A 22,385-nucleotide genomic window follows, 5' to 3' on the forward strand; every position below is an offset into this window, starting at 1 on the left:
GGCTGTTCTGCTTCTCTTCTTCTTTGACCACTTTCTGCTCCTAATCGCACCGCCAACGCTAATCTTTTCACTAAATAACTTCTACTACTAGAATCTGTGAGCTAGAAGGTCTCATCTCACGCTGGCACGCACCTTGGAAAAAAGATGGTTAAACTAAAAAAAAAAAAAGATCGTCAGATCGATGATGATTGTCTTCTGCTACTTCCGGTAAGAAGTCACAGTTTTATTCCTCCTAGCTAACGGACGGAGCTCTGAATTTGTTCAGAAGAACCGCCGACCATCGGTGGATGGCGACCAGTCTGAAAAAATACACCCTGCCTCTCAGGAGTCAGGACATGGCCGGGCATCTGAATGTGACGTGTCTGGTGCTCCAAGCTACTTCTCTTCAAGTGATTGGATATTTGGGTTGGGTTGGATGAACTCCTTCGATTTCAAACCGATTAATCTGTTGGGGACTGCTTGATGTAACCAACGGCATGGACCACAGCTTGCAACAAGATGCTGTGGTGCCGGCTTGTCTTGTTGCCACTGAAGAATGGAGATGCATACACTGTGCACGGTGTAGTCCTGGGAAATTCAGCTCAGGTAACATCACTCTGATCAACCGATCATTACTTTGGTAATTTTTTTTGAAAAAGAAAGATCATTAATAATTAGTACTGGCCAAAATGGATGCAGGATCGGTTTTAGCGAGAAAAAGAAAACAGATGCACAATTGGTTCGACGTGAGTGACCTCAGAATTCAGCAACTGAACACTTCAGCAGTCGAAAAACTCTGCAGAAGCCATCTCGAACATCTCGGATCTCTGAATGGTTGAATGAAACAAGCTCCAGGTTTCAACGTGGATACGTGAGCTGCAATGAATTTCCCAGCTTTCTCATGCATCCCATCAACTTTCTCATCGTTCCGTTTCACAGCTCACTCGCGTCCTCACCTCGCTCGACACCTCCCTCTTGACCATGCATCACAAGCAGAGTAGCAGCGCTACGTAACGCCATTGACCGTTGCTTGTTCTGCACTACTACACATGAACGCTGAATTTCTTGCACATGACTGTATATAGGGATAGTAATTCGGTTTTTTTATACAGCGGCGCGTACTTTTCTTGAGGAAGGATGAAGTATAGACCTACGTATAGCTACGAGGAACCGTCTAAATTATATTCGAATTAATTATTATGACGACTATTTAATAAAATAAGAGATAGCACACGTCTATCTTTTCACATGTCACATGCTAACCCACATCTCAGCACAACGATCGCGATCAGCAATGATTAATCAGAACCAAATTTCGATAGTCCCGGCATATGTTTTATATCCAAGATCGAGACACACATATTTACAACAAGTTTTGTTATATCAAGATATACTAAAGAGCGAGTAATATAAATATATTATAAATCTTTAAGTTATTACAAGCTCAATAATTCATAGAACAACGAACACTAGGAGAATAAAATATCATTTTAATCTCTCAGTCAGTTAGAATTACTACGCAGCGGAATTAAAGTTCATAAACAACAAAAGAGAGGTGTCGCTATTTGCCCTAAGACACCACCAAAATACCATGAGTAGCTCATACTACTCTTGTCCATCACCGACATCGACAAGCATGAAGTAACCATACATTATTTCTTTCTCACCTGTAAAACTCAACAAAGCATGGTGAATACGGAGGTACTCGTAAGACTCATTCTATATTGGTAACATATAATAACCCGACTCGAAAGATCATGTATTTGGTGATATGTGGCAAGGAATCTGTCTCAAGTTAAATAAATTTATTCGTAAAAAGACATTTATCGACTCAAGAATGTGAGCATCTACATATCTTAACATCTCGTACCCTCCTATCATAAGATCATAACTATAAACATAACTATTATTCGATCATACTCTTCTTAATAGAACTCACCGCTGGCCACTTCCCAATATAGCACATACATCCTAATATCGGAACTCTACGATTGATATAGATGGACATAAATATGCTCATAAGCAAGTGCGCGGTAATTCGAACTGATCTTACACCATGGAAGGGTACATCTTTACCCACACGACTCATGTCCATCCTCTTAGCCTCCGAGACAATATTTCTTATACTTGAAACTACCCACTTGCACATGCTCTTATGACACCGGGGTTATCGCGAGCGTGTCACAGACACCTCTAACTCCCCATCAACTTGTTTCTCTTCATTAATTTTTCATTAAAAAAAATAGATGAAGAAAAAGAGAAAAAAAAAGAAAATAAAGGAAAATAGTTTTTTACTTCTGGATTCTAAATTCGTCACTGAATATGTATGTCACCTTTGTTGAAGATGGATGTCATCTTCTTTGTCCTCCAAAGATTATCTATACTATGCAATTTAGGCCCCATGGAGTAATTTTAACGACCAATTGGGAACTTCACACGAAGTAACTGTAACTCCATACAAAATATACTCGGTACATGTACAGTTAGCTTATTTATACAAGCCACGCAATTGCGGCTGAAACTGTGAATTGCAGAAAGAAAAATAAATTATCGTTCTTTCCAAGCCTCCATCATCTTCCTTGGTTCCAGCACAGTCGTACCACTACAGTAGGCAGTAGCTGAGCAGGAGCCGTCAGCCGTGTGGGTGTGCGTGTATATCCTGCCCGCGGTGCACGCCAACGCCGGAAGGAGGAACGCCTCCACAAGCCACGAGGGCCGAGGTACGATACGATTCCCATCCCCCCCTCTCTCTCCCTGTCTCCCCAGTCCACGCGAGTCTCAGTCTCTCCTCTCGCTCTCAGCGAGAGTTGACAGTAGTTCCATGCATGACTCCATTTCCGTCCTCACATGGTTCGTATACCACACGCCACTGCAGTCTCCGTCTTCGTCGTCTTATTTTACGGGGGGGGGGGGGGGGGGGGGCACATGATGCGTACCTCCACGTGGTAGTGTACTAGTGTGTGCTCATTTCCCTGCACCTGCCGCGGGTGTCTTCGTCAAGGCTAGTTCCTTCCTTCCCGTTCGATCCTGCTCCTGGGCCGCCGCATCCTTCCCTAATTCCCTTCACCTGCTCTGCTTCCTTCCGATTCTCTGTCCGTTGCTTCCAATCCATATTCGCCTCTCCTCTGATATGAGCTCTAATCAACAGGGCTCCCTGTTGGCTTCAGTCAACCTGTTCCTGTTTCTGTCCCATGGACAACCATAACATTTATTATTTCTTCACCCCCAAAATCTTCTTTTTTTCAGAGTTCTTGATCTTTTGTTTGCATGGACTACTGAAAATTAGGCGAAGCTTGCCATTTCAACAATTTTTTTTACTGGTACAGCGATTTTCTTGTCCATTTATTTCTCCTTTTCTTGATGAAATTTCCATGCTCCGTCTTAATCAGTGACGAGCTCTCTCCGCCGCCTCAATCTGTAACCCGTCTTGTGATCAGATGGGGTGCTTCGCCTTCAAGAGCGGCAAGAACAGGTCCAAGAACCAGCAGAAGGCCGGCGCCAAGACGCCGCCAGCCAAATCGCCCCCGGCGTTCGATTCCAGCGGCCAGAAGAGCAAGGCCTCGTCTGCGTCGGTGTCCACGCCGACGAGGAGCATACAGGAGCTGTCGGAGGAGAGGGGCGCGCAGCGGCTGCGGGTGTTCGACCTAGAGGAGCTCAGCAGCGCCACAAACGGCTTCAGCCGCGCGCTCAAGGTCGGAGAGGGGGGATTCGGCTCCGTCTACCGCGCCTTCTTCCGCTCCGCCGGCGGCGGCCGCGTCGTCCTCGCCGTCAAGCGCCTCAACCAGCGCGGCCTGCAGGTCAGTTGCTTCCATACATCTCCTCTGCTCTCTCTTTTTCAGAGGAAAATCTCTTCTGTTCTCTTGTTCATAAGTCTCAAAATTTGTCATGTCATGCTGCATTTGGGCTTAGATTTGTCATGCACATCAAGTTTGTTCATCAAAAAGCTTAATTTCCCTTGGTTTAAAAAAAGCTTGAATTTTTTGACGATAAATAAAGAGTAGTTAGGTTCTGTTTCTTTCAGCAGTGGATTACGAGATTTTGAAAAACAGTCTTTGAATTCTGTATTGTGAAAAATTAGATTGTGAAAAGTTAACCATCTAAAATCTTAGAATTATTTGGTAACCTAGATTCTGAGGGTGAAAAGTTAACGATCTAAAATCAAAAAGCTTGATTTCCCTTGGTTTTAAAAAAGCTTGAATTCTTTGACGATAAATACAGAGTAGGAGGTTCTGTTTGTTTCAGTCTTGGATTCTGAAAAGTAGCTTTTGAATTTTAGATTGTTTCTTTTAACTGTAGATTTTGATAAACAGCTTTTGGATACTAGAGTGTGAATAGCTGGATTGTGAAAAGCTAAACTGTTTGGTAACCTGAATTCTAAGTGAGTTTGATTGCTGTTTGTATAGGTAAAAAGTCTGAAACGTCCTTATACAATTTTTTTAGTTCCTATTTTATAGATTTTTTAGATTACTCTTGAACCACCAGAAAAATTCATGAATACAAATAAAAAAAATGAACACACTAGTACCCGCAATACCAAACATTAACTAGCTTTCTTCTTCCTAGTTCGTTCTCCCGTCTCTCTCTCCTGTCTGTTCCCTCTCTCTCTTATCTTCCATTCCTCCAGACGCACACCACTGAGCAGCAACGCGAGCTCCACCACAGCTCCACTTCGAGCTGTCCAGCAGCCCAGAGCTTCGGGAAGTCCACTGATGCCCAGGAGCTCGGCTGTAATTACGACGGTGATGAGCTTAGCCGTTGTGGCAGGACCTCGTCGGCGGCGATTCTGACGGCGGCTTGGCCAACCGGTGGCACCCATAGTACCAACGCTCAACGGCGAGTTCAACCAGAGGGTTCTCGACCACGGGGCCCGACTGGAGCACAACCGGCGGCGACGAGGCCGCACGACGGCGCTCGGGCATCACGGTGAAACCTGCACCGACGACAGACTGGAGCCAAACGCACGCGCACGAGTATCTATACATCTCAATAAGTAGAGGAAGGGCCACGACATTAGCGGACGCAGGAGGAGACGCGCGGGGCGAGAGTTGGATGGAGAGGTCGGGGGACGGGGGCGCGTCGGTGGACGCATCGCAAAGGAGGGAAGGGGCGCGACAGCGGCGACAAGGCGTGAGACGGCGGCGAGGCGACTCCCTTCCTTGTTGTGCAAGGGGAGGGACGACGGGCGTGGAGGCATGTTGGCGTGGATGCGTCCTCGACGTGGAGAGAGAGACGAGTCAGGGAGAGAGACGGGAAAAAATGGTTCGATGTTGAAATTGTAATGGCATTAGTGGGTAAATATATCAAAAATCCATACCCACGTTGGTTTGCCTAGATTCATAATATGTCAAAAGTTGTTCTCTACCGGATTGTGGAATTGTGACAATCTAGAAAGCGTATTATGGAATCCGAACCCCAAAAGCTGATTATTTGCTTCCACTTCAGTTTATAAAAGCTGCTTTCCACAATACGTAGTGGAAATAAACAGACACTTAATTACACTTACGCAGAGTAGCAGTTTTGTAGAAGTCATACAAATTTGCAGTGTCTTAGAGCATCTCTAAGAGATTTTCTAAATAACTTTCTATAGCTAAATATAGGGATTTTAACCTTAAAACACATCTCCAACATCTTTTCAAAACTACTCCTAATATTTACCAACCCCAAAATCACCTATCTCACTATCTATTTGTAGGGAGCATCCCTTCACTCCCAAAAAGCTCGAGCGCCTTGAGCCCACCCCTCTCCAAGGCACCTCGTCATCCTTCTCCCGGTTGCGGACACGATTCGGAGATCCGCAAAGGCACCTGGCAGCTCAGGGATGGCGCACACGCGGCAGCGACGGCGGTCGCGCGGCTCGGGAGAAGCGAGCTCGACCGCCTCCCCTCCGACCTCCACGGCAAGCTCAACCTGCCTTCGCCTCCCCTCCGACTGCCTTTACCTGCCATTCCTCAGCGCCCTTGAAGCACACGTTGGTCGTGCCGGCTGTAGCGCCCACAATGCCACACCGCCAAAGCACATCGTGGAGCCACACGCCGCGCCACATAGAGGTGGAGCCGCCACCTGCCGCACATTGGCTCTGCCTACTGCCGTGCTCCCAGTGTCGCTAGCTTGTGTCACGCTCGACCTCACCGTGCTTAGGCGAGCTCTTCGCGCGAGGCCATGGTTAGCCTCGCCGTCTTCTCTAATCATGACCGCTCCCCATCGGCCTCCTCACTGAGCTGCCTTCCGACGGGGCCAACGGTGGGCAGAGCGAGGAGAGCTTGGAGACGGCAGACTTCACAAAGCCGATTTGGGCGGCGCTAGCTTCAACGGGATGGGGACGAGGTCCTCGTTGTCCTGAATGTCGAGCGATAGATTGTGCTCTTGTGTGCTAAACAGAAGAGAGGGAGAGGAAAGAGAGAGAAAGTGGAAAGAGATATGACAGGTGGGGTACATCTATATGTGAGATAGGAAAGGGAGCCGTTGAAATATAGAGAGTGAGATACATGCAGTCTGTTGGAGAGTGAAACAATATATGGAGTGAGTTTTATTGTGAAGGCTCCCTATATAGAAAAATAGGGAGTGGATTCTAGAGAGGCTTTGATGCTCTTACACCTCATCTTGGAAAAAAGAACTAGCAGTTTCGTCAAACTTTTCACTTTCGTATATTGGCTGAAACTTCTCAGGCTTGTAGTCCATAGGATAATCATAGAGAACTTTTACTGTGTTTCATACTACATGTAGGCATGAGGTAGTATAGATTTAATCCTACCGTCTATGTGATTAGGTATTTTAGTAATTATCACAATATTGTTAATATTTATCCATCATGCTATTGAAAGGCACTATAGTTTTTTTTACGCAATCCACGGAATACCCGGTTCCTACAATCACACGAGGGCTATGGCGGCGCTCGTGAGAGCAGGCTACGACACACGGGAGGGGCGGCAGAGCGTGCGAGCCGCAAAGGAGCACGCGAGCAGCGGCAGCACGTAGGGGCAGCGGGGGTGACGACAAGCTGTGAGGCGGCGGCAAACATTTCTTTTTTTCTCAAAAATATCACTATACTCCCTATACTATTCTCATATACTCCATATATTACATCTGAACAAATAGAGAGTATTCTAATCTATTTGGACCATCTAATTTAAAAAATAGATGACCCAAATTACTCTAAGACTACCGTAAAAATTTTCTAATCATATCTCCGTGGATTTGTCATTTCTGGTGTATGAACATTACAGATTTTAAATCATTTTTTGTTTGTTTGTGCACAAACTGCCGCGAAGTAACAACTTCTAAGACTTTAGGCGCCCTGATTTGGATCAAGACCTAAGACGAAACTCAGGAAATTGTTGTTTTGCAGTGAAACCATTATAAAATTTGAGTTCCATGACGATCTTAACACAAATATATTTGTCCAGACAGCTTCAGTGAGAATATTGGTCCAACCAAGTGGACAAGGACACCCACTCATGTCAGCTTCAGTGGGAATCGTCGAACGAACCACGTGAATCAATACTATTAGTCAAAGCCAGCATCACAAGTCAACCTATTAAACAACGTGCTGAGCCTGATCACGCCAACAATTAGATGGCAGTGCGTGAAATAATTTCATAAAATTTGAAGTGTTGAGCTGTGTCCCTTAACAATTCTGCTCATCTTTTTCAGGGGCACAAGCAGTGGCTGGCTGAAGTCCAATTCCTGGGCGTTCTTGAGCACCCGAATCTCGTAAAGCTTATCGGCTACTGTGCAGTGGATTCAGAAGCGTGCAAGCACAGGCTGCTGGTCTACGAGTTCATGCCCAACAAGAGCTTGGATGAACACCTGTTCAACCGAGCACATCCTCCCCTTTCGTGGAGACTGAGACTGCAGATCATGATAGGCGCCGCACGGGGCCTGGATTATCTCCATGATGGAGTGCCGGAAGTTCAGGTTTCCTCGAACACATTGTTCTTTCTCAACCAAAAATATGCATTCTCTGAAACTCTGAACTGAAGCGATTAATAAACTGTAGACTGAGCTAAATGCATTCCCTGAAACTCTGAACTGAACCATGTTAAACCATGCATTAACACACGGCCTTTTTAGCTGCGTTTGTCTGCACAAATTTTCAAGACTAAAAGATGATCAAGATCTGATCCACAGCATTTTAATGTGGCAGGTGATCTACAGAGATTTTAAAGCATCCAACATTCTTCTCGACGCCGATTTCAAGCCAAAACTCTCAGACTTTGGCTTGGCAAGGGAGGGGCCAACTGAAGGGAAAACACACGTCTCCACCGCGGTACGTACACGAGTTATTCACCCAGCATGCATGCATGCATGCATGGATGAATCTTGCCAAAAAAGAATTTCGGGGCATTTCACTGCCTCTTGCTTGCCATGTTTCTTGCATTGCATCTGAATCGACTGGCTGATGATGGCGGATGGATATCAGGTGGTGGGGACGCACGGATACGCAGCGCCGGACTACATCGAGACGGGGCACCTGACGGCGAAGAGCGACGTGTGGAGCTTCGGGGTGGTGCTGTACGAGATCCTGACGGGGCGGCGGTCGCTGGAGCGGAGCCGCCCCGCGGAGGAGCAGAAGCTGCTGGGGTGGGTGCGGCGGCACCCGCCGGACAGCGCCGGGTTCCGGGCCATCATAGACCCGCGGCTGGGCGGGCGGTACCCGCTGGCGGCCGCGCGCGAGGTGGCCAGGCTCGCCGACCGGTGCCTCGGCAAGAACCCCAAGGAGCGGCCGGCGATGAGGGACGTCGTGGAGGAGCTCGAGCGGGTGCTACAGATGGAACCCCCGCCGCCGCCCGCCGACAAGAAAGGAGGCGACGGCAGGCCGCTGCCGTCGGCCAAGAGCAGATGCCATCATGGGGTTTCACCTCCAAGGACTGCGTTTCACCTCCACGGCGTGCCAAACTGTTGATCACCACTGTTCTCTCCACTCTGTCCATATCCTCCTGTTGTGATTGCCTTCAACGTCATTGCTCTCTATCGTTCGGAAAAAAAAAAAAAGAATTCCTTGCATTCCACTATCGGTTGAGTCGAATGTATTTTTCGGGCCACGGTTAAAAATAAGCTTCATTTATTTATCATTTTAGTCTACAATTACAAACACAGACTTGCCGACTTGGGTGATATTATAATCAAAAGGGCCAAAAATTTGGAGGACAAAGCATCATCCTTATCCTGTCTGTACCAGACGAGTAAGCTCTAATTGGTACGGATTGCCAGGGCAAAATTGAGAGCATGGCGTGTGGGCTTGGGAAAAACATCAATGAGCCTCAAAGCAAATCGACCTCCTCCTAGTGGGACTGCTGGTCCTCAGCCGGCCGCCTGGCTGAGGTGCTCCTGCTCCCGGCTCCTCTTCGGAGCTTTTTTTATTTTTATATTTTTTTATTAAAAATTTAAATAAATAGATTTCTCGTAAAAAAAATTACAAAACTAAACGACTACCGCTCTCTCAAAGAACGAATAAAGACCTTATCATCCTCTGAAAGAGCAGTAAGCAGTCCCACATACTCTTACCGCCCTTTTAGAGTGCGGGTAGCGTTACAGGCCACTGAGTGGGCGGTAGCTACAAAACCTTAATGAACAGTACTTCAAAGTTTAATTTTGCTCATATCTTCTCTATTCAAAATAGTGATGTTCTGTTACTCTAAAAATCCTAAATTTTTTTGTACGTGTTACATAATATATGTGCAACCCATTTTAATTGAATTCAACCAAAAATCCTGTGTAGAATTTAAACTAAAATTCTCCAAAAAAAACTACTTTTATAACTTCTAGCAATTGTTAGCGCCGCAAATAAATTTCTAAAAACCTGGTAAAATTCACTAATATTCTTCTTATATGATGTGATAATTTCTAAAATTATTTTCAGCCCGATTATATGGTAAAAAAGTGGATTCCTTTGTAATGCATCATTTATATGTATTTTTATAATTTCATATGATATTCTTCTTTTAACTTAATTTGAATTCAAACATATATAAACCTAGTACTAAAAATAATTTTAAAAATTATCACATCACATAAGAAGAATATTAGTGAATTTTACCAGCTTTTTAGAAATTTATTTGAGGCGCTAACCATTGCTAGAAGTTATAAAAGCAGTCTTTTTTGGAGAATTTTAGTTTAAATTCTACACTGGATTTTTGGATGAATTCAATTAAAATGGGTTGCACATGTATTATGTAACACGTACAAATTTTTTTAGAATTTTTAGAGCAACAGAACATTACTATTTTGAATAGAGAAGATAATAATAAAATTAAACTTAAAAGAACAACAGAATATCACTATTTTGAACAGGTAAGATGGGAGCAAAATTAAACTTCCAAGTACTGTTTATTGAGGTTTATTGTTTATGTACTGTAGCTACCCGCCCTCAGCTTACCGCCCTCTCAGCGGTGGTAAAGCTTTTACCGTCGCTGAGAGGGCGGTAGACGTCTAATTTTGTAATTTTTTTCACGAGATATCTATTTATTTAAATTTTTAATTGAAAATATATATATATAAAAAAAACTCCTCCTCTCGCAGTGCACCCGAGCCCGTGCAGTGGTTACGGAGGGCGCATCGGCGCTTTTCCTCGACCTCGGCTCTCCTCCGCCGCAGCCACCGAGCTCGGCCTGCTCTCCATGGGTCGAGCTGATATGGCCCCGCTCAAGGTGAAGCTTTTCTTTTGGATCTTCAGGCATGGCAAGACCCGAACGCGCGCGTTCCTGTTCCGGTCCACTTTGACGTGCTACAAAGGCCAGAAAAGGCCCAACAATTCAATCCTCCACGGGCCGTGGGCTTGGCTAGAATCCTCGTCGGCGGCCGCTCCCCGGAGCCGACCCTAACCTGCCGTCTCTCCCGAGCATCGCCGGTCCCGTCGCCTCATCTTCCTCCGCTATCCTCGCAGGAGCTTTGCGTGAGCGTGGGGTGGGGAGAGCGGAGAGCTCCCCGCGGCCACTCGTGTGGGCGTCGCAGTCACGCACAAGCTCTTGGCTCTCGTCCTCACCTGCCCCGCCGCCTTCTCATGCTGCCGCCGGCTTGAATCGGCGCCGGCGCCAGGAGACCGCACCGCCGCTGGTAGCCCACGTCGCCACCGGGAGCCTCCTGGAGCTCGCAACGATTGGACCTCGCACCGCCACAAGGAAGCTGGAGGCAAGAGGTACTGATCACTGATCTTAGATGCGATTTGGGGCTGAAGTTTGATGCAATTTAGATCTGGTTCCTTCCTGGCTTCCTCTAGTAGAGTTTAGATGAGGAGCTCAAGTTAGGACTTAGGATGCAATGCAAAGGAACGCAGATTTCATTGTTTTTGCCATGGTGTTTTCATTTTTCAGTCTCAATATTATCTAACCTATTTACATTTTTGTAAAATTTAAATATATATTTATATATACTTGCAGTATTGGTGTATCCTTGTTTTGGAAAATGCCGTATCGGCGTACCCGAATCGCGTATCGGTGAAACATAGGTCGCACAGCGAAGGTGGTGAGATCGATCAGCCTTTTCTTGTTGATCTCCGCCTGATTTTGGAGGATGCCTGTCGTGCTAGTAGGATTTGATTTATCGCACAAGGAGGCGTGGCGATGCTCACTTGCGCCATCTAGTACACATGCATTTTCGTCTTCCTTTCGCTTCTGTACCTAGGAAAGAATCCATGTCTGTCAAATTTTTGCAACAATCGCATGTGTCTAAGAAAATGATAGCACGATGATATGTGCTAGTGCCGCACTAATTTGTTTCTGCTGTTTTGAGTGCAACATCTTGAGATATCTATTACCAATTAATTGTGCTTTGCCCTTTCCCTTGAATTTATATAAGCGAAGCGTATCCTTTCCGTAGATTGCAAACACTGAGTTAATCAACCAAATTAAATGCGCTGTTAATGATCGAGTACTCAAAGTAGAATACATCTTATAACTAAAATGCACACTCCTACACTACTTTACTGAGTGGGGCTGTGGGGGTTTCTCAACTGCAGTTATCTCTTGACCAAACTCCCAGCCCTCCCAAATCTCAGCGGACGATGCAGGCGAAGAAGCTAACACTGCTGCAGACGGTGGGCGCTGCAGGAGTCTTCTCTGCTGTCTCCTTCTGGTAACATAACCTGATATAATCTAGTATTATCCCCCCTGCAAATCTTTGTTCAGAGCATTTTAAATCTCCCACCCCTCTTGTGCTGCAGGTATGGCTTCATGTTTGGGAGGGAGTCCGCACGGCGTGAGCTTGGTGGCATCATCGATGACCTCCGTAGCAACAGGTCCACCACTACCTCTACCGCTTCTTCTGAACCCGATGCTCATTCCAAACCATAGTACGGTATGCTATTTCCCCCTCCTTTTCCTTTTGAGAGAGAAGTATGTTGTTTTTGTGTACTAAATGTGGTCCTTTTGTTTTGTGGATCTATTAGTTAAATGGAATGATGAGTCTTGGAGATTTTTTTATTGACTACTACTTATTTATGTTATGCGTAAACAGCTTCAAGCCCTTCAACATCTAATTAGACTGAAAAAACAAGTTAAAGATGCATTTGATTGGTTAAGGAGATATGAGATTGATGCTTTTTCGTCGCAAGACAAACCAATTTTGGGCCTTTTGGCTTGATTTCTGTTTTTGACAATTAGTGTGGGTGTAGACAGATTGTTTCATGGTGCTGTTTCATATGAAGGGAAAAAGGGCTAAAATTTGATGTCTATTGAGGTCCGCGAGAAACCAATTTATGGTTTGCCTGTTGCCCTGTTTTGAAGCGATGGCTGGCAGGATTCACTGCAACATTGCCTATTCAGTGACCAGTCAGTTATGGTTGGTGATTGGTTGGGACCTGGTATTTGCCATCGAGCAATATATGATTCCACGCTGATTTTAACAAATTGTCAGTAGAAATTTCAAGGATTGAGGAGGCTACCAGCAGTAAAGATAACATTGTTCTTTATCTTGCACCAAAAAGCTAGACTTCGTTGACAATGTCAAATGCATGGAAAATTGAATTTTGCAGTACAGTATTGTTAGATAAAGCATGTGAATAATTTATTTAGAAACCAGGAGGATAAGATCTCAAAGCCTCAAGCTTCTAACAGCATGTATGGCAGCCAAAGAACTAAGGTGGCTGCTGGTGATGAGCATTAGGACATTTGGTGTTAGCACAATGAGTGTCTTAGTCTTAGAACTTACTAGGGACATTTAATGTTCACCGTGTTATGTTCCATTCGATCTTATTCATATCGCCATGAGGTTTTCCTCGCACAAGTAGCACAGATTAGTCAAGTTAACAAGAGTTTACATATAGACCTATGTGATGGTTTTTTTTTTTGTTGTTGTTGTGTGTGTTTACAGGTCCAGCTCTGTGATGCCAAGAACAAGAATGGATATTCGTCATAATGACAAGGTTAGCTATTAGAAGAGTTCACCAAGGGTGAAGATTGTCAGAAAAAAATCAAGGCAGTTAGACTTATGTTTGGTAGGTTTCTGTTTTGCTGAGCTGCTTTTTGAATTACAGAAATGAAAGATGGTATCATTTGATCTATGGCGTCAATACCTTCTCTTTCTCAGTCTTCAGGCATATAAAAATTACCGATGCATTTAACCATTGATATGTGATCTTGGAAATATGAGTCTTCCGCCGACAGTTAGTTTTCTCTGTACCTGGCTGAGCTTGGAAGTTCCGTTTTAATGTTTGCCTTTTGGCATCTTTTATGCTGCGCAGTCTTGCGTATGCGTGCTTAAACATGGGTGAGCTTTTTAGCCTGCTGTTTTCTGTCCTACAATGAAACCTTTTGTCCCATCTGGAAAAAAGCACTTCCTGATGAATTTAGTGGGAAAAGAGCGATTCCTGCTGAATTCCTGTAACTGGTTGAACTACACTCCAGAATTCCTTGTTGCTGCAGACAGGATTGTAACCCTGCTTTATATTAATAGAGCTCTTGTGATTGGCCTTAAAAAGAAGTTACATATATAATGTGCTAGAAATAGGAAGCAAAATATCTAGTGCTATCATGTTGAGGTGCTTCTATATTAATTGTTCACGTTGGTCTCTTGACTCATATCAACATTTCAAGGAAAAAGGGGTCATATTGAGTAATCCTGACTGCATAAACTCAGTTTGCTTTATGGTTCTCAGATAATTTAGTTAGGTGCACTTTTTGAACAAAATAAGACAACTTGACTTTCCTAAAAACGACCACTCTGGCTGACGTGCTCATCACCATCTTTCACTCTGGGGTTGGGCAGGACTAAAATAGGGTCAGAATAGAATCAGATTGCTACAGAGTATAGCGATCTTGTGTTCCTGTCTTACTTTTACCTTTTTGTTTCTAGTATGCTCTATCCTGTTTCCTGATCCTAGTTTGGGTGCAGAGTTACTTGAACCATGCAAGTTGGTTATTATCAATTCGCCTTAATCTTCCTTTGATCTGCTATTATTTTCCTTTCCTTCTCTGTTATGAATATATGTTTTTGTTCGATCTGTGTCCACATTACCACATAGCTTGGAAAATCTTGCACATAACATGAACATCCCCTCACACTTCTTTTGTTAAGTACTCTGCAAATAATTATACATCTTGTATCTAAAAGTTTAAGATATTGTAAGTAGGATCCTCACTGATTTTTTGTTTGTAGAGAAGGGATAATGAGACTATCTAAAACCTGGAGCTCCACATAGCACTGGTAGTAGTACAACCTCAGAATGGGACTGGTACCAGATTGAGGGCTCCCATACGTCCCTCTCTTGAGGTGGTAATGGAGCAAAACCAACCAAAGATCAACGCACTTTAGTGTAGAAGGCTAGAATAAAGAGCACATTGCTATCGACTAGAGGAATCCCTTGCCTTTCCATCTGTAATTCTCTCACTCCTTTGCAAGCACTTGTTCCAAGCTTGATAGGCCCTCTTGTCCTTCTCATGGTGGTGAGCATGGTCAGAATGGGAGGCCCCATGACTTGATCTTTTCTTGAAGTCACACTCCAGCTCATGGAATATCTCCAGTGGCACGATATTATCGCATTATTTTATTCGCATGTTAAGTTGTTCACGTCACATGAAAATTTTAAGTCTAGCCTCGAAGCATCCGCAATCATGACGGATTCTCGTACATTGTATCGACTTGGATTGAAGGTGTTATATATAATTATGGTTTTTTTTTTCTGTTCTTCTGCCGAGCATTCATTGGCTCCACTCATCAGTCACTAGAACATCTTAGAGTCTAGAAATTGATTTTTGGATCGCGCATGATTAATTTGTAAACTTGGATCCCGGAAAATTAGTGCCAATGGGTGTGCTTGGGTGTATATGATATACTGTAGTTACTACCACTTGCTCATATATGACTGTTCATTTGCTCACAATATTCATTATTCAACATGCATGGATCATACGGGTCAAAAGTACACGTGAGTGCCTGTTTTTTTTTTTTTTTAAATTGTAATATCCGAATTCGTGGCACTATGATAACAAATCAATGAGAAACTCCTCTTTGTATGTATGTATTTTCTTTGTAAGAACTGGACAGATGTAGTCCAATCATCATAAGGAGATGTCAAAGGGAACAAAAAAAAGTGCATCTAGAAAACATACACATTCTTCTGCTTTCTTGTGAACTGTTGCTTTTCTTTTCCAAGAAAAGTCAATTTTCTGATATGTAAAAGCTCTCATAGCTGCCGCATCCCAATGGCTCCCGCTCTCACGAACTCGCATCCCTCCGTGCCTCTTTTCTCCAATCTGCCACCGCCCCCCACATCACTGCTTCTTCTGTCGTGCATGGAGTCCCTAAGGGTGTGCTCTTCCGTCATGGATGGAGATCGCTTCTTGGCTCCTCCCTCTTGGGATCTTGAGTCAGGTAAGAGGTTTCAGGCTAAGGTTCTCTCTCGCTTTAACTCATTGGTGTATCATTATTTCTCCTCCACTCATTTGTTTTTTTCCGCTAGCGGTTTTCTAGAGATAAACCTTTCATCTTTTGGAGCTTTATGTGAGTTTAGCGCTTCAATCCATTTTGGGTGGCTCCCCTGCGGGGTTCCACATCTGCCTTGAATCTGATCGCCGTTTCAGGTTCTCTGTGGCCTCCTAAGAGGTGGGGTTCTTCATTTACTCTCCCTGGTGTATGATTCCTACACACTTTGATGTTTATTTTTATCTCTGGCAAGATGGTGGAGCAGACTGGAGAAGGGAAGAGAAGCTTTAGAGAGACAAAGAAGAGAGAAAATGGACTCTGGTCTCGTATGGCAAGAAGAAGAAATCTTCTTCCGTTGAGAATGCCTCGTCCAAAAAGGTCTCTTCCTGTTCTGAAAAGGTCTCCTTTGCTCCTGTTTTGGAGCTTCTTTCCCCTGTCAAAAAGTTCTCCCCAAAGCTTGATCATCATGCTATCAAAGTTGGCGAGTTTGCTTGCCCTATTACTCAAGGATGGTGTTCTTCCTTCGGTTCTTGTGCCATTCTGGGACAACCATTGATTAGTTTAAAACAAGTCTTCTCGCGGTTTGGGAAATCACTTCCCTCGGGCAGACTTTCCACCTTGTAGTCTTTTCATACTAGACCTTCTCTAGGTTCTAGTTGGAGGCAAGTTGGCTTGCCCCCGCTTGAGTCTTGTCCGAGGACTCAAATGATCTCACGGGAATGCAATTTTCCCCCTTCACCACGCTCGCGTGTGCATCAGATATCTCATGATGATCTCGAAAGGGGTTTTTCGAGGGAAAGTTCCTTAGTGAGAAGTTCCTTAGTCCCAAGGCAGCAAAGGGGTTTTTCGAGGGAAAGTTCGAACTTGATGTTACAGAGCCTTTTCTTTAGCCTGCAAGTGCTTCCTCAGTTTTTTGCTCGTTGTTTCAGATGTTTGGGGCTATGCCATTTTTTCAGAGATTGTATGGGAAAGCTTCGCTACAGAAGTTGTTTCAACTACGGTCATCTGGCTAAATTCTGCTTCAAAAGAAGAAGAAAAATCATCAACGACTCAGATGAGTGCTGAAGGATCACACGGTGTCACTATGTGAGGAACTATCCTCCTGAGTTTGCTGTTAGCAATGAAAGGGGGGCCACCATCTCTCCGTCTTCCCCAAGGCCACTATGTGAGGAATGGTGACGTTCTAAGAGGGGGGATGAATTATGACACTTGGAAACCTAAACCAAAATGACTCTAAAATCTTCACAAGATAAACCTATCTCAATTTCTATCTAAATATGCTCTAGATTTATCTAGTGTGTCTACTCTACCGCTTAAGAGGATTTCAACCTACTCTAGCAAGATAAATTGCATATATGTAAACGTGGAAACGTTAACTTGGACCTCAACTTGCGGGGCCTCCACGAGGGCATCACGCCACTCCCCACCAGAGCCAACAGCACGGCGACGTCAACAGCGACGTCGCTAGCCGGCTTGGGTTTCCGCCATGGGAGGGAGGCCCAAGCAGCAGAGAGAGGGGGAGCACATGCGAGGGATATGACGAGCTGCACAAGCTTCGCCCTGGAGGCGGAGGGTGGGGAGGGATCGGGATTGGGGTTGCAACTAGGGGTTCAGGAGGCGAGGGGAGGCTAGGAGAGGCGGGAGGTTGTGACGACGAGGGGTGGGGGAGAGGTGATGTTGCGGGGAGGAGAGCGAGAGGGAGGTGTGGGGGAGGGAGAGGGAGGCGGGGAGGTGGTGTAGGTGGCTGCGGACGTGGGGAGGCGACAAGGAGGAGGATGGGGCAACGGAGGAAGGAGGCGGTGCTGGGATTGGCAGTGAGGACTCGGGAGGAGCGGACCCACCTGTCGGCACCGATCAGAGGAGCGGAACGCGAGAAGCGAGCAGAACGCGGGGGAGAGAGGGGAGCGTTGGATCGGATCTGGATGGTTGGATGGAGGCAGACCGCAGAGGATGCGGGAAAGTTTCAGGAACCACTACGTATTTTTTAAGTAGTATGTGTGTGTATATATATATATAGGGAAGTCCTCTACTGTTTTTTTCTAAAAAACAGTCGCTTTTCTTTTCCAAGAACAGAAATGGTTGGTTAGATTAGCTGCTTTCCTGTGCTTTGTGATTGCTGCGAAGCGAAGGAAGTACATGATGCGTATATGCGCAGCCTTTGTATTACAACCATTTGTTGAATATTTTTAAGAAGGCAAAAAAAGAATTGTTTTAGCTTCTTGATCACAAAAACAGACGGCCTCTAAGATGAGTCATCTGAAAGTAAAGATATCAGTACAGAACATGAAAAGTGAAGGCTGAAAGGACCAGGAAGAAATCTTGCAGTCTAAGCCCTGGAAAAAGGCAGGTAGTACAAAACTGGTTAGCATCGCCTGTGCAGAGTGGTTGAAGGACGGGCGTGCCACCTACATCCTTCAATTTGTTCTCATCCATCCATCCATCCATTTTTGAGGTGATATCTCACGGAAAAAGTGCTACAACGAAGAGGAAGTGAAGTGGAAAGCGCAAGAACGAGAGGAAACTAGGAATCAGACACTCACTGGTCACTGCGTATGACAGCAGTCTCATTCTGATAATCTTTTAATTTGTACATGTCGATAGATAGATCGCCACAAAGCTTCGATGGCTACATCTTCGATTACTCACTCATACCCTCTCTCTAGCGTGTGATGGATCAACTGCTCATGAGTTCAGTTCTCTACTCTCATAGTCTTATCTCATCTCCTAGAAGAAATCATGCTGCAGAGGAAACCAAAACATACATGCATGCATGCATGCATGCAACAAGATCCGATCCCCAGATGAGAGAAGAACACGATTACATGCCAACTAGGCCAAGCAATCCGTACGTGCTCCTGGCTTGCTATATAGAGTACTTCTAATTGCCGGTCCTGACTGCAACTGATCGCGTCAAAGAATCACTGATCCAACTCCAGCTTCGACGCACACACGGATTGATCATTGATCAATAGCATTAGCTGGCGGTCACGGGAGGATTGCGCGCCGCGAGGTTGGCGATGGTCGGCCTGCGGCGCATCATCGGCGGCCTGGTCGCCGCCTCGCCCCGCGGTGCCGGTGAGGACGGCATGCGCAGGAGGCGGTGCCGTCGCGCCACCGCGTGGAGCGCCTCGTCCATGTCCATCTGCTCCCCCCTGCAGTCCTCGCTGCAGAACGCCGCGTCCCCCCTGCGCCCATGCACATGCAAATTAGCACAACGGTCGCCACATCACAACCATGCATGCATGACCCCAAGATAGAGAGATAGATAGATATGCATGGAGCTATGGAGGCCGTGGAGGGGAAAGAATCAAGACACCTACTTGTACATGAAGATGTTGCAGTTGCAGGCGATGTTCTTCTTGCAGAGGAAGCAGGACTTGAGGTAGTGGAGATGGGCCATGGCGTCACCGCCGCGCGGCTTCACCCGGAAAAACCTCGACGCCACCTTCACGTACCGCTCCTCCTCCTCCTCCATCTCCGGCACCGCCGCCTTCGCCGCCGCCGTAGTATCTTGCATGTGCGTGCGCGCGTGCGTGATTGCTCTTGTGAAGCTGTTGCATGCTACTCAGCCCACTCCATGATTGGCTTGTTGATGTATGCCGGGTACTTTATCAGCTGGTTCTCGCAAGGAGGAGGAGAGGAGAGGAGAGGAGGACCTAGTCCTCCTAGGAATTGCGATGCGTGTTCTAGTTTGGTAGATGGAGCTGTCCAGCCCAAGGAGGCTATATATGTGCGTGCACTGCCACGCTGGTTGATACATGACCGGAGGTCTGTGTCGCAAAACCTTGGGTGGTAAGGTAGAAGAGCATGGGCAGTGTCACGGAACCTGTTGGCTGGGTGTCGTTGGGGATTAATATCTAATCGAAACTGCAGCAGCAAGTTGATATATGTCTGAATAATCACATCCATCCATTGGAAAGAAGCAATTAAGGGAGATAATCATTGATAATTATTTATGTCTCATCAAGTCCTGAGCTGGATTAGGATCAACCGGGCAGTCAAAAATTTCACTATACCATACGGATGTGTGACTCATTAAAACTATTTATTTACGTTGATATTTGTATTAGAATGATAGATGAAAAATTATAAAATACATAAAAATAGTTAATAAAAAGGTAAGTATCAGGTAGGACAGTCTACATAGCCGGTGTCCAGTTCCCGTGGGCTATCCACCCCGTGTCTGAACATCTGGGAAGCCCAGTAAATAAACAGCGCACAGAATGGAGCTTTGCCGCTAGCTGCTACCCCGCACGCGCGTCAGATGTCATCCTGCCTGTCGCGTTGCCCACCCCTGAGCTGAGCCGTCACCCTCCGTCCAGTCCACAACGCCGGCGCAGTCCAGCCGTCGCGACGCCGTGTGCGTGTCCGCCTCGTCCACCGCACCATCTTGTTCCTATCCCCTCTCCCTCCGTGATAGCACGCGCGCCAATCCAACGAAACAGCGAGCCAGTCACTGGTTTCTAGCCTCCTCGGCGCCCCAATGGACGCGGCCGTCTCCCTGCACCACCACGGGGCGCTCCCGCTCCCCGCCTCCCTCCCGCCGCCTCACCACCACCGACGCGCGCTCCCGCTCCCGCTCCCCCAGAACAGGCGCCCCTCCATCTCCTCCTCGTCGTCCAAGCCCCCAGCCGCGCGTCTAACTCTAGCCGCGCGGCCCACGTCGCCCGCGCGCTCGGCTCCCGCGCACTCCAGCCGCGCCGCCACGGGGTACGCGGCCGCGCTGGCCGACGCGTGCAGCCGCGCGGGCACGCTGCGCCGGGCTTCCCGCCACGCGCGCGCCCTCCTCTTCCGGCGCCAATCACCATCCGACATGGAGGAGGCTGCGGCTGCGGGGCAGTTGGACGCGCGGGTGGCGGCGCTGGTGAGAATGCTCGTTGGCAAGGGCAAGGTCGGGATGGTCGCCGAGGTCATGGCCGAGTTCGCCGCCATCTGCGACCAGCTGCTGCCCCTGCCCGCTCGAGCTCACGCCTACTAGCCGCACACACTCACACTCGTGTCCGCTACTCTGCTGCTGTATTTGGTAGACTCAAACTCAACAATGAACAGCACACCTGTTATCCAGAAATATACTTCAAATTTGCTGTCTCGTTCGTCATGCTCACGCATGTTTGGACCGTGCTACTGCATTTTGTAATTGCCAGCCGTTCTTGTTTGTTTTGGAAAGCCACCGTGTGGACGATTATATTACGAAGAGTAGCAGAAGGCCTCCCGGCCGAGCCCAAGACCAAAACATAGAAAAATTGGGGGAATATAAAAAGCGAGGTCGGATGAACAAATTAAGATGAGATTTCCTGGGTATCTGTAAGAGTTGTTAAATAAAGTATGGGGCCTCCTCTTGTATTCTGTTCAGCACTGCATCTTCAGTGAGTTTTTTGCTCTGGAAGATCCTCGGATTTCGTTCCTTCCACCACTCATAGAGAATCGGTGTCTTGATGCCTTTTTGCAAGCTTTTCAGTTGGCAGGCGTGATCTTTCCAACGAGCTGCAATGGAGTCTGTGCTGGTCGTCCATGCGGCTTGCTGTAAGGAAGGTAGATGTAACTACCCGGCCGTTCTTGATTATATGAGAACTTCTTGCTTTCTACGGTATTAGTGTTTCTTCTAATCGTGCCACAAGACTGATCTTCTGCAAAACTGCTACTCAGCATGCACCTCCTAGAAGAAGAGACCTATTGTTAGCATGCATGATAAGCATCAGGAATTCAAGGGGCTACCAAGTCTGAATCTTCATCTGAGAAGGCATCTACCCACAGCTGCATTAAGAATTCAAGGGGCTACCAAGTCTGAACCTTCATCCGAGAAGGCACCGACCCACAGCTGGATGTAACCATCATGTCAGTATGATTCCATACCGAGTTAGCTGCTTTGATTAGTGAGGTTGCCTAAATTCTTTTGTGCCCAAGTTCCAAAAGTCCATTAATTCGAGCTGCCTCAAGCCTGACCTGACGGGCTTAAACCACTGCTCTCTTTCTGAAATCTGAGCAATTCACAGCAGTTTTGACACTACCCATGCCTTGCCTTCAAATTGCATGATTTAGGGGAAATTAAGCGCTGCTAGTGGTTGTTCGTACGATCCAACACAACACCAACCTAGCTTTTCTTTTCCCTTTCGCCCTACAACACAGCCGGGGGATCGTTCTATCATACCCCGAGCACGGCAGATCAATTCCTGATCTCCTTCCGACCAAAATTTGCACAACAAAAAATCTACATGGATTTATAGAGACTATGATTACAGCATCGCATAATACTACAAGAGTTCAGACTCAAATGAATTCGGAAGATGGAGGAAGAAATGTTTGTGAGGCCGCTCGTTATTTTGAAACTCCGACCTGTAGCAAATCGTTTCCCTACGATCCGTTTGACCACCAAAAATTCTAGAAAAAAATCTATAAAGATGGAGACCGCGGTTGCGAATTATACTGAAAGTTTTCAAAATCAAATAACCACTACAGAGGGGGAGAGGAAAAAGAGAAATGTTCCTGATATACTGACCACCCTTCTTTTTTAGCAAATCGTTTCTCTGCGATCCGTATCACAACCAAAAATT

The 22,385-nt window shown here is 46.2% G+C and overlaps 3 protein-coding genes and 1 long non-coding RNA gene across 6 annotated transcripts; 3 read left to right on the top strand and 1 right to left on the bottom strand.

Annotated features, from left to right (window-relative positions):
* The first annotated feature begins 2,899 nt into the window (after positions 1 to 2,899).
* On the top strand, positions 2,900 to 9,055 carry LOC133931265 (probable serine/threonine-protein kinase PBL19). Of its 2 annotated transcripts, XM_062378114.1 has the most exons (6): positions 2,910 to 2,980; positions 3,226 to 3,299; positions 3,417 to 3,776; positions 7,630 to 7,893; positions 8,123 to 8,245; positions 8,399 to 9,055. In XM_062378114.1, exons 3-6 carry the CDS (start codon positions 3,417 to 3,419, stop codon positions 8,879 to 8,881), a joined length of 1,230 nt encoding a protein of 409 aa, XP_062234098.1. In that variant the 5' UTR covers positions 2,910 to 2,980; positions 3,226 to 3,299; the 3' UTR covers positions 8,882 to 9,055. The 2 variants fall into 2 exon arrangements, with proteins under 2 accessions (XP_062234097.1, XP_062234098.1); XM_062378113.1 differs by having other exon boundaries at positions 2,900 to 3,299.
* Positions 9,056 to 10,492: 1,437 nt separating this feature from the next.
* On the top strand, positions 10,493 to 11,981 carry LOC133883444 (uncharacterized). Of its 2 annotated transcripts, none has more exons than XR_009902877.1 (3): positions 10,493 to 11,113; positions 11,355 to 11,439; positions 11,933 to 11,981. It is a non-coding gene; the product is annotated as an uncharacterized LOC133883444 (long non-coding RNA). The 2 variants fall into 2 exon arrangements; XR_009902876.1 differs by having other exon boundaries at positions 11,355 to 11,436; positions 11,933 to 11,969.
* Positions 11,982 to 18,356: 6,375 nt separating this feature from the next.
* LOC133883511 (FCS-Like Zinc finger 6-like) lies at positions 18,357 to 19,548 on the bottom strand. Its single transcript, XM_062322860.1, has 2 exons — positions 19,155 to 19,548; positions 18,357 to 19,019 (listed from the first exon to the last, which is right to left on the bottom strand). The coding sequence occupies exons 1-2, from the start codon at positions 19,349 to 19,351 to the stop codon at positions 18,809 to 18,811; spliced, it is 408 nt and encodes a 135-aa protein (XP_062178844.1). The 5' UTR covers positions 19,352 to 19,548; the 3' UTR covers positions 18,357 to 18,808.
* Positions 19,549 to 20,134: 586 nt separating this feature from the next.
* On the top strand, positions 20,135 to 20,924 carry LOC133883417 (uncharacterized). Its single transcript, XM_062322742.1, has one exon. It carries the CDS (start codon positions 20,318 to 20,320, stop codon positions 20,810 to 20,812), a length of 495 nt encoding a protein of 164 aa, XP_062178726.1. The 5' UTR covers positions 20,135 to 20,317; the 3' UTR covers positions 20,813 to 20,924.
* The last annotated feature ends 1,461 nt before the right edge of the window (positions 20,925 to 22,385 follow it).

Source organism: Phragmites australis, chromosome 10 (assembly GCF_958298935.1).
Source record: "Phragmites australis chromosome 10, lpPhrAust1.1, whole genome shotgun sequence".
In the NCBI taxonomy this organism is placed as follows: Eukaryota; Viridiplantae; Streptophyta; class Magnoliopsida; order Poales; family Poaceae; genus Phragmites; species Phragmites australis.